General features: G+C 35.3%; 1 protein-coding gene across 12 annotated transcripts in view; it reads left to right on the plus strand.

The window, feature by feature from the left end:
* CADPS2 (calcium dependent secretion activator 2) overlaps positions 1 to 23037 on the plus strand; it is a 312131-nt gene that overhangs the window by 241479 nt on the left and 47615 nt on the right. For 5 of the 12 annotated variants that reach the window (XM_035559407.1, XM_035559405.1, XM_035559403.1 and 2 more), the window contains 3 exons: positions 4473 to 4576; positions 8078 to 8234; positions 17733 to 17874. In XM_035559407.1, the coding sequence (XP_035415300.1) occupies positions 4473 to 4576; positions 8078 to 8234; positions 17733 to 17874 (403 nt within the window). Of the gene's footprint in view, positions 1 to 4472; positions 4577 to 6126; positions 6136 to 8077; positions 8235 to 17732; positions 17875 to 18009; positions 18130 to 23037 lie in introns of all 12 variants that reach the window. The other 7 variants (XM_035559395.1, XM_035559401.1, XM_035559398.1 and 4 more) reach the window with 3 other exon arrangements.

Raw genomic sequence — 23037 nt, forward strand, 5'->3', positions numbered from 1 at the left:
TTTTTAAGATCTGTTAAAAAATTGGTAGAGTATAGAAAAGAGCTAAAAGTATTTTTAATGATGGCAAAAGCATACAGTTGAAGGATTCTGTTGGTTCAGATCCTTAAAGGTAAGTGGCTTATATCAGAGTGCAGAATACCTTCACAGAGGAAAAACAAACAGGAAGGGAAATGTCCCTTCACTTGGCAGAGAAAGGCATAGTAAGACCAAAGAGCTGAAGCCAAGCAAATGCCAATGAGAAATTTAACACACACATTTAACAGTGATGGCGCTTACATGCTGAGGGGTAGGGGAGTGAACAAGCAAAGTGAGTTTTACAGTTGTCTTCAAAGATGAAATCTTTTCTGGAAAGCAAATAGAAGTTAGGCTTCAGACAAACTGGGCTCAGTAAAGGAGGTACTGGGAGAAGTTCTTTGACCTGTGTAACATGGGAGGTCAGACTGGATGATCTGACAGTCCCTTCTGGCCTTAAACTCCATCTATCCATGAAGCAGTCACCTTTTCATTTCAATAGCTTTTTACTCAGTTAACTTATCTCATTTAACAATTTTTTCCTTGGTACCTATGTGACTCACTGATAATGTCTACTTGAGAACGCATCCATTATTCACAAAGCCTGTTTTGCTTTTTCATTTTGGCAGAATGTGAAGCAGAAAACAGATGATTGATGGCTTTTTCTGTTTATTTTCTAAAAGATGTCAAGCAGCATATTTACTGATTCGACTCCTGCAGCAACTTGTTAGTTTAAGCAGTGTAAACACATCTTAACAACCCTTGGTAATTGTGGAGAGAAAGACGTGATAAATATAATGAAAACTGACAACACTGATTTCTATCTTTTTTTTTCTTTTTTTTTTTTTTACACTTATGAAGACAAACAGTATTGTGATGTTTTAGATGTTCTAAAACTTCCAGATAATAATTTATTGGTACTCCCATTTCAAATATACTACCTGTTTGGTTAAAAAAAATAAAAAATAAAAATTAAAGTTACTATTTAGTTCTTTTTTCTCAAATTACTTCACAGCCACTTGTTTATACACTCATGTAAATTATGGTAATTCTGTCTGTAAACCCATGCTTACAAGATTTTGCAAAGATAAATGTCATTAGATAGTGAAAAAGTAACTGATGTAGCAATTTACATACAGAAATAGTGGCTTTATATGAGGACTTAAGTGAAATGTGGAGAAGCACATACCATCCAAACAAAATTGCCTTATAGATTAGTTCTTTGACAAAGTAGGCAACAACAAAATTAGAGAGGTTTGTCCAAGGATGCAGAATGAGTGCAGTTAGTTACTGCATTTTCTTAACAGCAAATCTGATGGTAGAAAAATAATGATTTTTAAAATATCATTGAAAGCTGTATGAAGCATCAAGAGTAATTTGCATTTTAATTAGTAGAAAGTAGTTTCCAAGTACGTGGAGAATTTCATGCAAATGTGAGACTAGAATTCATGGAGACTAATTTCTCCCACAATTTTAGGCATTCCTACTATGAAACATCATTTCAAAATTTGCCATATTCATCTCAGAAGGAAATTCAGGTTTCTTAACCTCTTCTTTCTCCTGAACGCGCTGATCCTATTGAAAAATTACTGAACATTAGTCCTATAATGACTGGAATCCTTGCAATTTCTTTGATTTGTTTTGATGCCAGCAACATCCCTGATAGTAAATAGGTCTTCTCTTTCTATAGTGTTTATCGATCTGATGGATATGTAGGAGCACTTTTGATCCACTCTCTCATCTTTCATTTTATTAGACTTCTTATGCCTTTAAAACAAACATACCAACCAACCAAGAAACAAACAAAACTCCTCTGCTTATCCTTTCAATGCCATTTCTGATTGAAATTCATCATTTCAACACAGATGATCTCTGTATTTCCCAAGTGCTAGCTCAATTGAATTAATATTTCCTAGAGCCCGTATTTCTCTTCCTCACGATATCATCATAGGTGTGGTTCAGGATAATCTTACGTTAGCTAGTAAATCTTTGGTCTTTCTCCAGCCCTCCCTGATGATGTATGTTTAATAACCTTTTTAGGCTGTCTTGAACTTATTCCAATGCAAAAAATAAAATAAAATAAAATAAAATAAAATAAAACAAAATAAAACAAAATAAAACAAAATAAAATAAAATAAAACAAAATGATCAATATATAGATATATATTTTTAATAGTTTAGACGTTGTTTAATGTCATTAGAAATGAATACAATTGTGAATGCAGTTATTTTGCTTGCTTAGTTAATGCTAAAATCTATGAAGAACAGGCTGAATTTGTAATAAAGTGAGTGGTTTATGCTGAAATCAGATGTGCCAGTCTTGCTCTGTATTACTATCGCTGTTTTTTTCCTAACAATTATTAGCATCAGTGATACTGATACCAATGTATTAGTTGTATGAATGGTATTTGTTGTGTATACATGGAGAGGAAGATGCTTACCACTAGAAGAAACAGCAGGTTCTGTCCAGGATAAACACAGAAACCAGTTTAAGACTGAATCTAAACTGAATCTATAGCCTTTATGCTATAACCTGACAGGGGATGGACCAGTCTTTTCTAAACTCACTTAGTTTATACGTTAATATAGTTGTGGTTATACTCACATAAAGAGTTCTAGAGTATCAAATTTGTAGAATATTCAAATTCAGTAAAATATTAATAGCCATGATCTCGACACAGTGGATATAGTTTTGTGTCCTGGTGTGTGTTTTGTGCTTAGTCAATGTTCATACAAAAACCCTTTCTTCAGTTAGATTGTGGATTTGGAAATCATATTATATGAATGAGTCTGCTTATGTGGTGTATTTTAATGAGCTTTGAGGTTTGTTTGTAGTTACTTCAGTAGCTAATTTGCTTGCTTTGTTATTGGCATTAGGATAATGTGTTTTTATAGTCACCTTTAAGTATGTGTTTGCTGGAGGTTCGAATGCACTGTTTCTTCAAAAATTGCATTAAAGCTCTGTTTCATAAAGGTACTGTGCATCAGAGTGTTAGCCTTGAAGAATTGGACAAGGTCACCTGCCTTTAAGATGTCTGAAAAGTTGTTTTGACTTGCCAGAAATGTTAAGTGTTTAAATAGATTTAGTGCGTGCAGTTTGATATTCTTACTGACAGCTAGGAGATCGTGTAAGTTTTTTAATTAATCTGATAATGTTCCATGTCATGATGAATGCATGAAGTGGGAAAAAATATCAGCTGTAATTTCTGTATATGATGGCATGTATTCATGTGACTCACTATTGATGTGATCTGTGAATATGCACAGAAAACAAGGAAATAGGATTCATGAGACTTTCCCTCACCTTGCGTTATCAATTTCATAAGTCAACTACAAACCTATTCAATGTGACCCACCTGCTAATTAAAAATACTTTATATGACTATATTGTATGTCATAATTCCATCCCATAGTTTGTCATCTGGGAGAAGAGCTTTGTTGAATAAGCAGCCTCGGATACCTAATACCAAAGTTCTTCCAAATTATAAAAATATGTAGCTGGAAAAATTACTTTCAATAATTAATCTATTAATCAATCAATTAATCTATGCTTGTAGAAATCTCTGTTATTCTCTTCCCTTGTCTGTCATGAGTATTCCAGCGATATTCCTGTAGTCCTATGACTTTTCTTTTTTTAATTTAAAACTAAACTGATTTTAATTGCTCTGAAAGACTTTTAGTTACATCTGTTTTTCCTTTGTTGTTTGCTTTCTTTTTGAAATCTGCTCTTTATAATGAATGATTCTCATGTCATTTGTAACTTTTGCATTTGTCCTTGTTTTCTTTTATTTGGAGTTTTCAGTCGGTTTGTGTCAATTCTGTTATAGCGTGTGTTTTGTAGTGCTACCTTTTACTGAATACTGAATAGAGTGATTAGATTCAATCTTATTAGTGAACAGCAGGTAGAAATGAGTTATTTGAATAATTATTGTTTTGCACTTTTCTTATTTTTAAATATGCCTAAAATGTCATGTCTTATGTAGATAAAACATTTAGAATTTTTCACTGCTGCAAAATGCATGAATCTTGCTGATGACAGTAATGAGTCATCTAGTGAGAATGGCATTGTATTGAGCATACAATAACAAAAAGGGTCTCGAGTGTTTGCTGTCTTTGTATCTCTGACCTTGAAGAGAATTAGAACTTGCTTGTTGCAGAAGTTGAGCATCTAATACATTGATGCACCTGTTAGTTCTCACATATTAAATCAGATAATGTTTATAATGATCAGTAATTCTTTGTGAAGTATTTTCTCTTTCTTGTGATCTGGGCATTCAGCTGCATTTACTTACATTAAATAATTGTCTTCAACATGTGAAATTGCTTATGCTACAGAAAATTGTAACTTTGCACTACCCCCATTCCTTTCTGACATCATTTTCTCTTACTACAAACAAACATATTCATTGTATCTTATTTCTAACTAAAGCAATTTTGGTTGGCTTTTTATATTCACATAGAGGCCATGAACCAAGCAACACCTGCTAGAAAACTGGAAGAGGTTCTTCACCTTGCAGAACTCTGTATTGAAGTATTGCAACAAAATGAAGAACATCATTCAGAGGTGAGGCTGTAACTGTAGAGAATGGTTTGTTCCTACATTTTTTCTCTCCTGATGTGAATCATTTCTGTCAAGAAACATTTTAGCTTTACTTTCTGACATATGTTTAAGGCAGTTCACATTTACAGAGGAATAAGGGACTTGAAGCATATGAAAAGTGAAGTGACATAAAATTCTACTTGAATCGCTTGAATGTATTGTAGGTACAGAAACGAAAATTAAAGAGCATAAAATAGAGAAAACATCTTTGTGCGAGAGGTGGTGAAATGGTATGGAAAACATTCATAGCCCTATACAGTTGTTCCTTCCAACTTTAAGCCTCTCATTCAAAATAGAAAGAAAATGTGACTCAATGCTAGTTTCCATCATGCTGTTTAGGTCTTGATTTTAAGATTAAAATAATGACAGGTACAATAATCACATTCAGATTGCTCTTCTGTTAATTGGAAAAGTAATTGTTTTAAACTTGCACTTTTTAAAATAGCATTATAAGGTAGAAAATATAAAACAGAACAATTTTACGTTTCTTACTCTCAAATCTTTTGCTTTGTGATATGGAAACCATAATATTTAGAATATTTAGAATTGCAACACCTTTTATATCAAGGTACTACAAAAATAAACTTGACCAGGTAAACATAATTGTACATATTATTAACATTTAATTAATAAATATAGTTTTCTAAGGTTCAGGAAATTGTTTTTAAAATGTTCTAAAAAAATCAATAAATATTTTTGAGGAAAATATACAAAGAGATAAACATGATTTAGTATATGTAGTTATAAATATGATCATTCAAAACATCTGGTTTAATATCACACTATGGAATCTAGTTTTTAGCCTACATCTGTCATGTGTGAACTTGTTATAGATATTTTATCCTATACTGGAGAAACAGCTGTTTCAATGATTTGAAATGAATTCCCTGGAGGTCCTATTCTACACTACTGTTGCCACTGTGTTACTCTGTAATGATTACTTAATAATATATATATATATTGTTGTCTTTGTCTTTTGAGGAACTGCATTAATGTAAGAATATTAGACTTCTGTGGAAAAGAACACAAAAGAAACAGATCAAATGATATGTGTATGATTGAACATTTCTGTTCAAAGATTACTGTCCACACTACTTGCAGTCAGAGATGTGGTATTTTTCAGCAGGATAAATATATTGCACATGCCTTCAGAAAAATCAGTTCAGCAAAAGTTTCCAGTCTAAGATAGCTTGAAAACATCAATGATAATTTTAAAACTATTTTTCCCTTCCTTGTTTTATGTAACATATGTTCAGTTTTGCTGACATTTATAGAACATGAAGAATTTCAGTATTAAAATATATATGAGAAAAAGATCACAAAAATTATACACTCCCTATGTACAACTGAAAACTAAGTATGGTGACTTCACATTGTAATGTTAAGTAAATGTTCAGTGTTTGATGGTGCAATTGATGAAAAGAATCAGTAATCTCTAAAACAGTTTGTCACACTTTTTAATACTAGATTTTTTTTTTATTCACAACACTTCCAAATTTCTGGGATTCCCAAAGGGAAGAGAGGTATGTGACTTACGATGAACTAAGCATTATTATTCACTATTTAGAGCATGGAACAGTGCATTGAATGTGTAGCATAAATTGTGCTGATTATTTCAGGTGTTGTATTGCCACATTTCTGTGTCTTTCTATAATCTCAAAACTTTAATCTTCCTTTAATCAGGTCAGTGCTATTGTTCTCTTAGAATGTGTGTCACCAGTTGCTAATTGCCTTTAGCCTGTTTTCATATTATCCGTTATGACTGAACAACTATCTTAGCTGTGGTATTTGTTATTCTGCTGCCTAAGCAGTGATGGGTAGTTTTGGAGAGGGTCAGAAGAATTTCTGTCTGGATTCATTCAAAGTGTCATTTGCAAAGGGGAAGAAGATGGAAAGAGAATGTGCTGTTTTGCTCTGGTTTGGGGTTGGGTTGTTTCTTTTGATTTTTTTTGGCAATATTTTTAAAAAACAATTTTGAAAAGAGACTCCTGGCAATGAGTGGATATACATTCCTTTTCTTCTTTATTTATTTCTTTGTGTTTAGTTATTTTTTAGGGTAAGAATGTTTCTATAAGGAGCTTCCATTTAAGCAGGATTTACTAATGAGAAACTTATTCCAGTTTGAGGAAAAAGACTACATTTTAAACTCTTGCCAAAATTTTTGAAGCCTCATCTGTCTTTTTCACTGTGATGTCAATCAGCATCCTTAAGTCCTGACAATACAACACATCAAGTGTCTTTCAGTGATGCTTTCAGGATGCTAAACATTTCTTTAAAATATTTGCCAGTTCATCTTTTCTCCATTTAATCTGCAATCATCCACCCAAAAATGTATTATAGGCGACCATCAGAAAGTCCGGGAGGCAAGAACATATTTGTAGACAACTTTTCAAATGTTATCTCTTACTCGATGCCTTTTGGGCCTGAGTAGATAAAGTCTGCATACCTAGGACCTGCATTTCAGAAATGCAAGTGAGTATTTCTATGACTTTATTTGAAGTTGTGGGACCTCAGCATTTGCATAGATCAAGTTATGCACGTCCCATATTGGTAACTCAAAAATATTCAAAACAAGTTATTTGAAGACAGGGGAATAGGTTTGAAAGCAAAAACTTTTTCTTATCTAGTATGCGTAGGTATTTCTTACCTTCAGATGTTTTCATTAATTCTGAACAAAACATTCTCAGCAGTGTGTGATACTCATCCTGTTTCATAAGCTCACTTCATCTTTAACTCCAGGCTCACAGCTCCCTCTGATTCAGTTTCAATACTGACCTTTCAAAACCTAGATTTGAACAACAGTAAAAAGTTACAAGAATTACATATGAAGCAGTCTTTAATGTGGAGCTGGCTTTACTTACTGATGCACTATTTTTCACAATTTCATCTTTTAATCTAATATTGCCTAAGAATCTTAATTTTTTACCAACATTTTTAACATGTTCTTAAGGTGCTGAAAATTAGTAGAGACCTTCAAGGAATAATACTTTGCATTAAAACCAACCCTTTTGATTAAGAGATGAGGGCAAAATGTATATACATCAATTAAATGAAAAATAAACTAATCTAATTATGTATAGCTTGAAAATTAAATGAAATCAAGAAAAGCATATATAAAAAAGGATAAGGCCCTTTTTCTTTTCTCTGCTCTAGCCTCAGGATATTCTATGATTCTATGATTTATAGTCCTTTTCAAATGGAGCTCTTGGCAAGTCTTTTGGTGGAAAGGTTGCTTTTTATTTGTTTTACATTTTTGTTCTATCCCCTTTCCCAGTGAAATCAATTTGGTTTCTTATATTATTGATGCAAGGTTTTACAAAATATTTTCACGTTTTTCACTTTGGCCCTTTCAGACACTCTGAATAAGATAGGACAAGCAGTGACATATCCGAATGTATTTTGCTATAGATCCAACACATCTGTTTGTGACTTGTGCTGAGTAATTCTGTTTTATCACATTTGCAGGCATTTGCTTGGTGGCCAGAATTACTGGCTGAGCATGCAGAGAAGTTTTTGTCTCTTTATTCTGTTGATATGGATTCAGCACTTGAGGCACAGCCGCAGGACTCCTGGGACAGCTTCCCACTTTTCCAACTGCTGAATAACTCCCTCAGAAACGACAGTAAGATCTTATTTTTTTTGCTGTGTGCATAAGATGTTTTCAATGTCCCCACACCCTACAAATTTGTTTCTAATTAATATAATTCTCAAAATAAAAGCATCAGTGTCTGTGTCTATAATATATATATGTTGGTGCTCCATTTTTTGGAATTTGGGTATTTTCTCTTTATCCATGCACCATTTAATTCCTTATTCTGGCTACCATTCAATATCACAAATTTTGCTTAGTTTTAAAGTAATGATGTACAAGTAGCATAATAGGTATTTAATATTTCATGTTTGATCTGTACTGCTTAAATAAAATTGAAGTTAATATTTCCTTCTAAGCTTTCATATATGCTAGTTTCAGACCAATTATTATGTTTGTAAAGGTGTTGTAGGCATAGCATAAATGGGGGAAGATACACCCAGCAAATAGGTATTGTTTTCACTTTGTGTATTGTTGTACCATTATTTAAGTTGGTGACCAAAATTTGTTAACTTGCTTTAATTTATCTTTGAAGAGACAATTTTCATTTTTTTATAATAGTTTAGTGATCTCCTAGGCATGTTTAGTGTAAAAGTGATTTTAATAATGGAATTACAGAAATAAAAAGTGAAACACAAGAAAATTAATTAGATATTATTTTTAAAACATCAAATTTTACCTTATTTTACAGGGAAATAATTTGCATAGCATTTTAAAGCACCATAAAGAAAAAAGTGTTAAAAGTGTTTGTGCTGTTTTACATGCTTATTAATATTCTAGTTTTTAAAACTGAGAAAATTACCTGCTGTTTGTTGTTTGTTTGTTTTTTTATTATTATTATTATTTTAGAGATACAAATGCTATTATTTCTAGTCTGTTATTGAAGTTGTTCTGAATTTTGATTTTTTTATTATTATTACAGATACAGACAATCAATTTTAACTCTTCCTGGAAAATCTGTTTCATGTCTGTGGAAGTTCAATAGCTTTTAAGAATTTTAGCTCTGTGTAGGGAAACTGTATGACTGAAAGAATGGAAAATAGTATTCAAGAGCTTTTCTCCAAGGCGACACATATTGCAACCTTTATTATTTATCATTGTATATTGTTACCCTTAGCTGCCAAGTGTTTATTGAAATATCTAGGTCATTTCAGTATAGTACCTCTTGGGCACAGCACCATATCATGAAATGGAGCAACTAGCAAATGTCCAGATCACTGTAACACGATAGATGACTACTTTCATGGAGGGAAGGGGGCAAGTGGACAGGGCTACTAAACTAAAGCCGAATCTTAAACAGAATTCTTGAGAGTCACTGCTACTGCACCACATTGGTTATGGTCTAGGGCAGAGCGTCGGAACGTTAACATCCAGTCTTAGAGGTCTCTTTTCATGAATTATGTTTCTGTACCCTTATACATAGCAACACATGAAATGCCATATTCTTGATGATTTCTTTTTTCATGTGTTGTCTTAGTGAAAGAAAATGTGTCTCCCTTCATTTAAGATATTTGAAAATGATTGGTCTGGATCCCTTTTTGGATAAACAAACTACACAGAAGTGCCATGCTGGTGGGTAATTTAAGCTTGATTTAGAAAGCTGCTCAGAAGGGTGTAGGAATCATGCAATTTTGGGGCAGATCTCGTAAAAGAGTTAGGCCCCTGCAGAGTGGGTTCCACATTACTTTAAGTGGCTGTCTTAAGTGGCATAAGGTCTAAAATCCAGACTAAAAATCGGACATCTATACTCAGCACACAGTGGGAATTAGGCATGAAAAAGAAAGGAGTACTCCAATGGGGTTAGCATGAGGTTAGCATTAGGAAACGCTAGCCACAAGCTACCATGTCTGGACTGTTGCCCCATTCTGAAGTTGAAACTCATAAGAAGGGCACCTTCAAAGAGGTGCTTCTACATCCTTTACTGAAAGCTCCCCTCAAGCCCAAGCTAAGGCCTACAGATCTAAAAATTCATGTTGCCTTTGCAAGCATAATGGCTCTTCCAGTGTTTTCAGCACCTTCACTTGGCTTCAGTGACAATGGTATAGGATACCATTCTCCCCATAAACTACATTATTTGAATAAAACTTGGTTTGGGAGCAAAGAGATAGTCCTAAGCAGTGTATTTAATGCCATCTTGGATGAGGAATGAATGGAGACCAGTTTATCTGATTCGATTTTCTTTGGAAATTTCTGTGACCTTACTCTGTTGTACGTGCTTGCCACTATTTCCGTATTCAGCTACATTTTTAAATAACAGCAGTGATTGCTTTTTTTTATATGGCTAATGCTGACAGTATAGTGAGACCCTCTAATCCGGCCTAGTTTCTGGATAATAAAATGGTTCCGACTGTAATGATATACTAAAATGGTACTAAATACTCATGGAGTGCAAAGGTCAAAGAGAAGTTAGATGTTCTGAGGTTTTGGTTTCTGAAAGCTGTGGAGATATTTTTCAGTAATCCTGAAAGGTGGATTTGTAGCACCAGTTTTAACTACCTGAGTCATTTGTGTTCTTTTGTGCATTGGTTCCAAGCTGACAGAGGTAAAAGAAACAAACAGAGGTTGTCCTTATATCCAAAGAAGGGAAGGCCTACATGCTGGTAGGCTATTAATTTTTCTTTTCTTAAAAGATTGCACGTATAATAATGCTAAATGATTCAATCAGCCTTCAGAAAGACATTTTATGAAAACTTGGGGAAATATTTTTTCACGTCAAAGCAATTATTAGCAAGATTGTAAAGCCTGAACGATAAAAAAATGACTGCTGTATGAAATGTCACACCTGTATACCAATTTCAGTAATTCCCTAATGGTAATAGATATAGTAAACGACAGTTTCTGGCAAGTGAAAGCCATCTGGAAAATTATACCCTACTTTTCCCCAGAACTCTTGGAAAGCAACCGTGGAAATTAGTCACCTTTTAATCGGTGGATATGTTAGCAAGTGGCAAGTGATCATTCTACCAAGAACTAATTCCCAAGTGAAATATAACCACAGTACTTATTCTTTAATTAACATCCTTTTCACCTTGCAAGTGCGTTAAAGCCATTAGAAATAGCTCCCCATGCTTATATAATCAATTTTACAGTCTTCCAAAATGAAATAAATAATTCTGGTTTTACCCTAAATGAAAACCTTTTCCTGAAAACTATCACATAAAGATGGATTTAGAAAAAAATCTAAAAAGGGGAAAACTGGAATGTGGCCTCATGAGGATAAAAAGGCTAGTGTTAATAATTAACAAGGAGAGTGAAGTGGAGTAAATTAGCCATAATAGAGCCCACAGTGACTGGCAAAGTCACCTCTCATTATCAAAAAACTCATTAGGAAATGAAGAGGTGGAAGTCCCACTGGGTTATTCTCACTCTCCAGCTATATCAGAGATTACTTTTCAGATTTCTTTCAAATAAAGAACTGTTAGGTCACCATATTGCATATTAGGTTAATCTTCAGTGAAATTTGGAGGACTGACACCTGTGTGTTATTCTATCTCAAGAGCTTTAAATGAGCTCAAAGTCTTCAATGCAGGAGTCAGCTTTCACGTAAACCTGACATGAGCAAACTCCAAACGATAAAGAAACAATCGAACATTTACAGCATTAAAACAAACTTTTATGTATGATTATATTATAACTGTCACCAAAATATAAGTTTTGCAAGAACAAAAATGCATAGTCTTTACTACTCAAATAAATCAAATGTGTATATAGAATACAAAATACCATACGTGATTAAAGCCAAATACCTCAAAGCCAGTATTCATTTTACAATGAGAAGAAAATGCATCTTCCAATAAAGTATATTACCGTTCATGAAGTAAAAGAAGGAGGAAGTCCTGACTGAAGCTTTCTTCACATTTCCATTATGGAGGTCTCCATTTTGAGTCACTTTAAGTTTTTTCCATTTTTTTCTGACCTTCTTCCACAAAAATGAAGAGGTTTGTTCAGAGCTCATCAGTGATTATTTTTCTGTTGTTTTAAGTCAAAGAAAAGAACTACTTTAAAAAAATGGAGGGAGCTGTATGATCTTCCTATCTTATAAAATATTTCAGCTTTTGTGACAGGAACTAACAAATAACAAAAAGTGATAACAAACTGGCATGTACTGTGGAGGTAGGTAATAGATTGTAGATAACTGTTGTGAATTTTCAAAATCTAAAGGTTTGAAAAAAATACTGTAGCTGCTTTTATAATATATATTTTAATGATCTCCAAAGTTTCTGTTGTTCATACACAATTGTGCTTGACTGTATAAAGCTTTGCAGGTTGTACAGAGATAACAGTATCCAATATCTCTCTATGATAGCAATTATTTTTTCCAGAATTGGGTATTTGTAGAAGAAGGACATGGTTGTCCCAGGACTGTATCGTATTTTCTGTAATGAAGACTTTACTTTTTCTCCACTGAGCCTGTAAATTACGTTATGAAAGGGACTGCCTTAGAGGGCTATTTACTTTCTGTAGTTATTTAATTATTCAGAATAATCTTTTTTTTTAGTGCTTCAAGAAAGACAGATGTCAATTCCTCTTGGTTTAAGATGGTGTTAGATCTTTTACTGGCATGTACATAATTTCATGAAGTGTTTCTATATTTAGCTTACTTTAGAGGTTTATTAATTTGTACATCTCAATATTCTCCTCCTTCCCAATTTTTTTTCCATTCTAATGTCAATGAACTTTAGCTGTGTTATTTGCTGACGTGATACACTGTGCTATGTGCTGTTGCTCAGCATTATCGCATTAGTGTTTTGTGATGAGCATTGGCACAAATCAGTCAAAACTAGGAGTATTATAAAGTTAATTCATAATCTTTGTTTTCCATCAAATATCACTCAGCAAAATACATGTGTACCTGTTCTAATGAAACCATGGCACACCTGTTTGATAAAGCTGACTTAGGAAAAAAAAACAACTTGAGAGTTAGCCTCTTGGAACACATTGCCATTATCATGACTATTGATTGAAAACAGGATTTCTCTGTTAGTAGTAGCATAGTGGCAAATAGTTTCAAAACTAGCACCATCTTCCTTCTTTGTTACAGGCTTTGCACCACTTTCGTACTAGAAATTATGTATACCATAATAGCTCCCATCTTAAACTACAGAATAGAGATAGAGAACAATTAGGATTCAAGATAATCAAGGCAAACTTTATATCCACAGAGATACCTCTCATCAAACCTTACATGCTGCATTAATTGTAGTGGGACTCTTTTCTCAGATCAGGGACTTAGGATTTTTGCTCAGTCCTGTTAGGAGCTGCTTTGAAATTATAACCTCCCTTCAGTTTAGAGCTGCATGTTTTGGTTACAAGTACCGCAAGCTAACTCAAACTGCATAATGGCTTACCAGAATATGCAACAATCTGGCTGGATGGTAGTTTAAGGCACACACACACACACACACACACAAAAAGGCAATAAGCTGTTTGTGTCCCTTTGTCTTGTAAAGATGAAATTCTCTGCAGTTTCATTGCCAAAGTTCTGAGAGGGATGGAAAATTTTACTCCTTAAATAAATTTACAGCTTACCTACATACTGTCTCTTTATAATGCACTTTCAATGGCAAAATAGATATCAATTAGTATATAAGCTGAGACACTTGCAATTTTTCCCAGAATTTAAGTTACTGATTAACAAATGCTCTGTGGAGGCAGAATGAACTATAAACAAGAAATACATGGAAATACCATCTTTCTTCTTTCAGGGTATTGGATGACTTTCAACTGCTATAAATAGAACATGGAGCTCCAAGGAAACTTCTTTCTTGAAATTTACTATTTTTAACTTGGATTTAAAAATGTGCCAGGAAATCCAAGTGTTGCCTTCCTGAGAATCCTATAGAGAGCAGGATGATTATAGACTGTCTGCCAAAGTGCTAATTTTGCCACTAGTAGAGAGACTTGTGATAACCAGTGTCATTCTTCCCTTCCCTTGATTCTGCAGAAGCTCTTGAGGACAGCTTACTAAGCTGACTCCAGGGTAACTCCCAAGCTTTGCCTAAAATGAAAACAAGCCCCAAAGCTTCTGAGGTACATCAGAAAAGTAGATTCTTTTCCTCCTGTTACAGGAGAAACCTAATTCCAGTGCTGCACCATTACGCTATACTTTTCACCTCTGGTCTTCTCATGTCATGTTTTAATATATTTCAGCCACCTAATAAATAAAGGTTGAATAATATTATACTGTATTTCAAGATTTTTTTTTTTCTGTGGGATGTTTCTGTTCCTGCAATACATTTTCCATTAATTCTGTGTACACGTTACCTTGCCCTGGCATAGGCTTTCATTTTGTTGTTGTTTGTGTGAATATGAGATGGCTCATATGAAGAGCATGTGGGGCATCTATATTGACAAGACAATGGAGAATTAAGCTACATAGCTTTGAAGACAAGTGGTAGTTGAGGGATTTGAAGTGTGGCATTTCCTCAAGGATCTCTTGTTTCCCATCTGCTTTGATGCACAGGTGGTACCTTTTGGTAAGATCAATTCTAATCATAGGGTAGAGTACCATGAGTCTGATGATGATACTCAGCTCTGTCACTCACCCCTGCACTCTGAGTTTTTTTCCCTGCCCTGCAGTAATCCTTGTCAAAGATCGCCAGATAGGTAAATTGGATCTGCCATGTCCTCAACCCTAGGAAAACAGAATGCTCACAAGAGTTGTTGATCCGCAACACCGCTTGTGTGTGTGTGCCCACATACAGAGGGATCTACTTGGCGGCACAGTCGAAGCAGGCAGCTTGGCATCAGTTTAGATAGTTTCATTTCCCTGTAAAGATTGATGTCAGGATGTTAGGAAAATGATTCAGCTTTCTAAGTTGAACAGCTTTTATTGCCTGTGACTTCTTTAAATTTCATTCTGACTTCTGAATAACAAGAATTGCCCTCCTGCCCATGAGGCTCTATTACTGTAATTCCCTGAGTAGGTCTGGTAGCAGAGCATTTCAGCGGTGCGTTCAGAAAACAGTAAACTACAAGCTCATCCCTTCAAGTAGCTGTGATTGCCTGATTAATGCCAGCGCTGAACTGATTCGCTATAAAGCAGCAATATTGACTTAATTGACACGGTTGTATTCTTCTTGTTGTTTTTAAGCTCAAAGTAGCCTTGAAAAATCAGCCTTATATGTAGCTTGCTACTAGCCACCTTTTGTTTCTCAAAGGCAGTGTTCATCCACTGTTTACTGTGAAACACAGCATGTGGGCAAGCTTCCACGTCTTTCTGCTAATATCCAAATTCTTCTAGGTTGTTGTTATTGTTGGTCACAGATGCTGCAATTTTAAGATATATAAATATAAGAAAATAAAAATAACACTGTTTGGAGTGCCTGATACACAATTAATTATGCCAGAACTAGCTAGTTAGCAAGTAGTTCTATGAGCAGTGTAAATAATGGAGCATGTTTGTAATGGACCCATAGGTGCTCTCTAGGGTGGATTCTCAGGTGTTTAATAAGAGACAAGCTTATGCTGCTGCCTTTTTCTCAGTGGAAACCCTAATAATCTCTGTCTGCTACATAGATGCCTGTTTTCATGAAACTTCATATTCTGGAGATCTCCACCCCCATGTCTAATATGGTTGAAATTAGCAAAAAATATTGAAATTCTTAGCAAGAGAGAGGCAGGTGGCCAAATACAGAGGGAGTTTATCTTACCAATCTTCTCTCTTTAGGTAAAATTGATTAATACATAATTTCCCATCATTGCAAGGATATTTTAAACAAAATAGTCCTTGGCTTCATTTTTAAAATAATTATTTCAAAAAAAAAAAAAATTAGTGTCCAGACATGCTGAATGTTGACATTGTGTTTCCTTGCAATGCAGGTAGCAATGGGGAACTGAAACTTGATGGCATGTTTTCTCCATAGTTTCCATCTCTCCCAGATTTAGACTGTGGTGAACATCATTCATAAATGGAAGATAAAGGAGTTTCTGGAAGTTGCAGAAATTATTTTTATATGTTATACATGGAGTTGTACTAGTGGTAGAACAAGAAGGTTTTATAGATTCCTGAGATGTATTCCCTGGTTATGAGCCCCGTGATCTAGCCTTTTAATTCATAGGAAGTGGAGGAAGCCTTCTCAAAATGCAGTTGAGGAACCCCTCCATGCCAAATGAGAAGTCTGGCAGCAGGAATAGGTTGGAGGAGAAACACAGAAGCCATAAAGGAAGGATACAAATGCCTTCCCTAGAGACAGTAGCTGCTCCCATTGCCTTTCCATTTGAAAAGTTTGGTGTCTTGAGACATAAAGCGTGAGTGCACCCAAGCCTGAAGCACACTGAGCTGAAGATAAAGCTGAAGGAAGGCACAGGATAATTTAAAACAGCAGAAAAAGTGTGGGAGAAAATAAGGGCTACCAACACCATGAAAATGTCTCCCTGTGGCTCAGCTTGCCTACATGACACATGGGAATATCCTTATGGGTCCTAATAATAGTACTAGATTCAAGGGTGAACACAGACATTCAAAACATGAAACTGATATACTGCCTTGGTGCGGTAAGACATAGATGCAATGAGGGTAAGGCTTTGTTAAAGAGCATTTTAAGGGCTATCAGGATGAGCAGTGGTGATGGCAAACTTATTTTTAGGTTTAGAGCCTCTTCAGTTTACACTCTGCATACCGTTTTTCATGCAGTAAATCCCGTCTGTGAAGCAGGTAATTTTCTACTTCTTGTAGTAGCTTTACTTCTCTTGAGAAATGCTTCGTGCTTATAGAATCCCCCACCAGTCATCTCTGTTTCTTTCAAAAGCAAGAGAAAACCTCTAACAGTGTTATATGTCATCAGCTTCCCTAAGCATTTTAAGCAACTAGTTTTCAGCATTTCCTTTAAATAGTTGGTGTGCTTTAAATAGTGGTGGGCGCTGGCATGCTGAACAGGCCTTGAGATACACAGGCATACTAAGACATGTTGCATGTAGGTACGGGCAGTGATTCAGGACTTCGCTGGTTCCTGAGGGCACAGAGCAAATGGGTAAACTGTTCTTAATCCCCCAAACACTCTTATGTCACATATTGCCTTTTTCCTGTAAGCTCTTCGAAGGAAAGGCCGTATATCTTTATATTTTCGCACATAGCATATTGAAGCTGGAATGGTTTATTGTAACCTCTGTTATCCTTGACATAAGGAGAATAAAAATAATTGAATTATATTCAGATACTTTTTTTTCTTTTCTCTTGGTTCTGTCTTGTTGCCTAAGTATTGAACAAAATTTCTAAGGCTTATATTTAGTGAGGTGTATTTTAAGAAGATGAAAAAGTGTTCTGGCTCGACAAAACAGTTAGGTATGTGCCTGGTTTTCTTAACAGTGACATTGAAAAATGTGCTGCAGAGTCTTCATGAAGAACTTCTTTTTTTTATATATATATATATTTTATGAACAGTGCTTCCTATACAAGCTGTGTGACACTATATGTACTTGTTCTTAAAATGCTTTTGTGTTCTAAAACATTTTAAGAGATATTCTTTCCTATAGGAAAATAAATTAGGGGAAGGCGTGACGTTTTTGTTTGTGTTTTGTTTCTTTTTAAAGCATTTTTGTGCAATGGAAAGTTTCACAAGCACTTGCAGGAAATTTTTGTTCCCATGGTCATCCGCTACATTGATCTCATGGAATCATCAATTGCCCAGTCCATTCACAGAGGTCTTGAACAAGAATCGTGGCAACCTGTCAAGTAAGTGCTTTCTACAAGATCTGTACAAAACACCTGCTTTGTATATAGCTTTCTCTCTAATCAGGTGTTCTCCCCCATTGTCCTCTAAATATTCTATTTTTTTATTGTATTCCTACATTGTCTATTTCTTCACAGGAGCATCAGCAACAGTCTTCCTAATGTAGCTCTTCCAAAAGTGCCAAGTTTGCCTCTTAATCTTCCACAAATGCCTAGCTTTACTACACCAACCTGGATGACTTCTATGTATGACTCCACGTGTGTATTCTTCAATAACCTTCTGACTGTATGTCAGCTCTGCATGGCCTTGCTAGTGCTCTGTGCAGCTGTATTTGGATTGCATGGTGTTTATGATACCTTAGTTGGAAATTATTGTTTCTTGGGAGTGAGCCAAGCATGGACTGTTAGTTAGTTGTGCTTTCTAGTGCATTAAAATGTAGCAGTCTTAAACTTGATAACTTACAAAATCAACTTGGCAAAGGTCTGTCGTAGTAGTGTTTTATACCCTAAGCAACTTAACTACTCTTCTCAATTAATAAGCAGTTTGGAACTTTTTGAATACTTTATTTTAGATCATAAAGTGAGGCAGCCTGTCATATTCTTGCTTGGGTTTGATTAAGTCATGGTATGTATAAATTGGTTCTGAAAACATTTATAGAATAAATATCCATACTACAGGGAAATAGTGAAGGTTAATCAGTACCCAGAACATAAGTATATCTATTTATTTGTCTATTTCAAATATATATATGTATTTTATTTTTTTCCTGACACTTGTGTTCTTTTCTTTAGAGACAGGGAGGGGGAGAGAGAGAGCATACATGCCATGCCCTGTTCTGCAGGAGTGCTTCCATAGTTACAGGCCAGAATTCTCTGTGTGTGGACACATTCCTATATATTTGAGGAAGGCTCAAGAAGAACATTGTTTTAGCTCAAGTTGTATTATAATATGAACATGAATGACTTCGACAAACATATATTTAACACACAAAGCCTGATAATATAATTTCAGACTAACTATTGTTTTCTCAAGTTTTGTGACGGAGTTAGACACTCCTAAGAAGCCCTCAGATCCATTGCTGTGAGAGTTGATAGTTTGTGCTCTGCCAGATGTCTGGCAGTTGTCTGTTGAGTATCATGATTGTTTTTCTGCTGCTAATTCCTCTAAAAGTTGAAAAAACCCTTTTAATCCTTGCCTTTGGTGCCTTTTGTGTTTCCTATAAATAATTCTAGATTTCTCCTGATGTGCTTATGCAAGTCATTTCAGTTTTGAGTACAAACTATTTGGTCTTCTGCTACTCTGTCTAACTGACCTTTGTCTAGTTATTCCTGCCCTTTCAAGGGTTACTTGTTTTTGTTTTTGTTTTTTTAAGAATAGCTTTCAGAGTTGTTATAACTCTAGATGTGGTCTTCTTACAGTCTGTATTCTAGCAGCCCCAGTAATTAATACGTATGTAATAATAAGTATAATAATAATTAATAAATAATAAGTATGGAGTCTGGTTGGAGGATTATACTGGTAGATCTCTTCTAAATTAAGGCTTTGGTGTAGCAATAAATACCTAGAAAATATTGTGAAAATCTGAGTGCCATGAAACTCAGCCATTGGCACCTCCCCTTTGCACATCTTCTAGAATTAAGGTATGTGGTGTATATGGGAAAGTATGAATAACATCATAAACTAACTGGTGAGGTTTTGAAAGCATTAGTGAGCACTGAGGTTCACGTGAGCTGCAAGCACTTGCAGTAGCTCTGCAGCTTCTCAGGAGAAGTGGGGACGAGTGCTGTTCCAGGCGTGGGGTCTGCACATGGCCTCTGAAAGGCCATCATCCCCTTTCAGCTGCCCCTTGCAGCATGCCAGAAGAAAAGGTCTGCCAAGGCACTGGATCTGTTGTAGGCAACTCTTCACCTTCTTTTTCCCCAAAAAGTAGAGCCTTGAAGTTCTATTTAGGAAGGAGGTGTACATTTACTTTCAAAATTTTAGGTAGTATTAAGTTATCTTTGTAATACTGTGGAATTCAGGTAGTATTTTAAGAATCAGCATACCTGCATCCGACTGAAGAGCCAGGAAACGTCTCAAAATGGCCATATATTTTATTTGAATCAAAAAAACAAAACCAGTTTGAGTGAAGGCATTGTAAGCCAGTTGTTCTTCCTCTCAAGCTAATGAGTTTCTTCTTTCCTGCTGGTTACAGCGTCTCAGGTTCCAGCATTGGAAGTGTTTTGTTTTTTTTTTTTTTTCGTTATTACATGAAAGAACGGAGTAGTGTTTATTTCCCTACTGCTCCCACCCAAGTCTTTTCAGGAAAAACAGAGGTCCCTCTTTCTAGTTAAATTCTCCAATGGGAAGTAACCAAGTTCCTGTTCTCTAACCCCTGTTTCCTGTGAGCTTTCCCTTTCATTATGAGGAACACCCACCTTAAATGGGCTAGGGTGGCGTATTGTACAGAGTCAATGGAAGCACCTAAATTCATGAGCCAGGGATCTCCTTTGTCAGTGGTTGCAGGTGGCTCCAACTGACACCCCCAAGTCCTTCTCTCCCCGTCCACTGTTCTCCCTCCTCCAGGCCTCACGGCTGAAGCTTTGGCAAGAAGATGACTAAGTATGTCACTATGTTTTGCTGGACTTCTCTCTCTTTGAAAGTGATGATTTTAGCCAGTTAATCATTATTAAATTGAATTACGCAATGAAGAATTACAGGCAAGAAAACTGAGACAAAAAAGTCTGCAAGTAAACTGAGTTATTTTTAAATGTTTGCTAAGTCTCATGTCTATTGCAGTTGTAGTAGGAAGAGTTTTCATATTCTCCAAGCTTTACTAATATATAAGCCTTAGTATATGATTATGAGTTTGTATTCATAGGAGCTCTTAAGTCCACACTCTCAAGTCTGTTCATATTCAACAGGGCTGATAACATGCCTAAGAAATTTTGCTGAATAGAAAGACATGAAAATATATAGTTAGGCATTTCTTTGTGTGTATTATTGATAAATGTTACAATATTTTCCTCTGTATCACTTAAAAATTGCTCAAATCCTTTGAACATTAAGACATTACATTAATTTGAATTACATTAATTTGAACACTAGAGAATATTGTTTATCACTTTTAGTTAACTTTTTTTTCCTTAATCATATGTTTTGCAGCAGGAAATTTATACTACTTGTAACAGCTCTTAAGAAGATCATTACTTCATTTCCAGTTGTTTTAGCTTAATGTTTTATTATTGGGCATTGGAAAGAGATGAAAAGAGGAAAGTGTTCTGTGTAGTAGTCTGTTTCTCTTGATTGGTCTCTGGAGAAGATAACTCACAGGACACCTTGGCTAGACGTACAGCGCACTGTGAATTGCTGTTGCATTTGGCTAAAGATAATCTCCTAAAAGTTTGAATATTCTGTAAAAGCTTCTAATTAAACAGAATTAGGCATTTCTTAATTATTCATTAATTCAAATACATTACTTTAAATTGCACTTCTGTTCCACTTCATTATTTTAAATTTCATTTCTCTACTTCTTCTGGACCTGGCTTTTAAATTAGATTTGTGGGTGATTTTAATTCTTTAGATTTCATTTGTATATTATTATTATTTTCAGTGCAGGTGTGGCATAGATTCACTGACTAAAAATATAGTAAGTACGGACCTGAGGTTATCTGTTGATATCTTATGCCAGCATAGAGCATCAGGTTCAGTGAATCCTGAGGCTGGTGAAACGTGGGATAAGATACGTGCTTGCAGCAGGACACTCCTGTCTCTTCTACCAGCCAGAGCACACAAATCCAAAGGAAATGTTCTTCCTGCTATGGCCCAGCTGTATTGAGTGGCAGAGGGAGCAGTCACAATGCTCTGACTGTCACACGCAAGGATGTGGTCTGGATATGAGCTCTCTTGCTGGACCTCTCTGTGTGTTTGTGCATGCTGAATAAGTCATTGGGGCACATTTCAGCACTGTTTTGGGGGGTTACATCTGTAGTGCCACATTTGTTCCTGTCATAGTGCTTGCCTGTGGGAAAGTGGAAGGTGGCAATCGTTTGTGTTTTTAGGGATGGGTAGTTAAAAATATAGCCATAAGTAAGACTGACAGAGTAGTGAAACTTAGCTGAGGTGGTCCCTTCCAGTGGAATATGGAGTTTTTGAATTCAAGGCAAGTATGGCAAGCTCCTATTGAGCATTCTGGTAGATGAATGAATGCTATGGGCCATATTTAATTTCTTCCAAAATAGCTTCATTTAAGAAGAAAGAAGAATTAAGAAAAATGTTTTGTTCGCTTAAGCCTGAAATTGCCTCAGTCTTGAACTAAGTAGGAGGAACTGAGAGGTAGCTGACCCTAATGTCTTTGAGGGACCACACACAAGCTGTTACTTGCTGTGGCAAAGCTCTACTCCGGTCTTTCCCCTCACCTACTGATGAAAAGTAGAGAGTTGGTGCAATTGCCATTGATTCTGTAATTACTGAAAATCCTTTTCTGTTGAAAGAATTCTCAGTTGACTTTCTGAGCCTTGAATATACATATTCATGGGAGATAGTAGAGCTGGAGCTCTGAAACTGTGGGCTCATAAAGAACATAGAACTGGTGCCATGTTTTGTAACACTCCCCACAAAACACAAACGGGTTATAATTCAGTAATAAAATTAAAAATATATAATTGCAATAATTCATAAAATCACCATCATTGAGGCATGTGTTGACAATTAATATTATTTTCAATGCTTTTACACAAGAAGGCCCAGAAAAAAAATATCTTAAAGTCCAAATAAAGCAAGTATCTGGTACAAACAGCAGTAACAAGTTGTTTGAAATCACTGTTCTCTGCAGCAGCAAGCAAACAAAATTGGATATTTGTGCCTAGATGTGTGAACTAGGAAAGAATAGTTTATGTTGTAGCACTTCATTTTCCTTCCCCATCTGTTTAGTATAATACAGTAGTCAAATTCAAATGTCATTGGACGATGCTGAATAAAAAATTGAAGAATGGAACATCAAAATCCTGTGAGAAGAGAATGAATGAATTAGTGGTTCTGACAGGATGAATTAGCGTTTCATGAAACCTGTGTCTATTACCACATTTATTATAATTTGACGCTTTACTTGGTAGTATAATAAAACCAAATTAAGTGGCTACCAGGGAGTGAACGTGCATAAGAATACATTGATGTTATTGAGAGCA

The sequence above is a fragment of the Cygnus atratus genome, chromosome 1, assembly GCF_013377495.2.
Source record: "Cygnus atratus isolate AKBS03 ecotype Queensland, Australia chromosome 1, CAtr_DNAZoo_HiC_assembly, whole genome shotgun sequence".
NCBI lineage: Eukaryota > Metazoa > Chordata > Aves > Anseriformes > Anatidae > Cygnus > Cygnus atratus.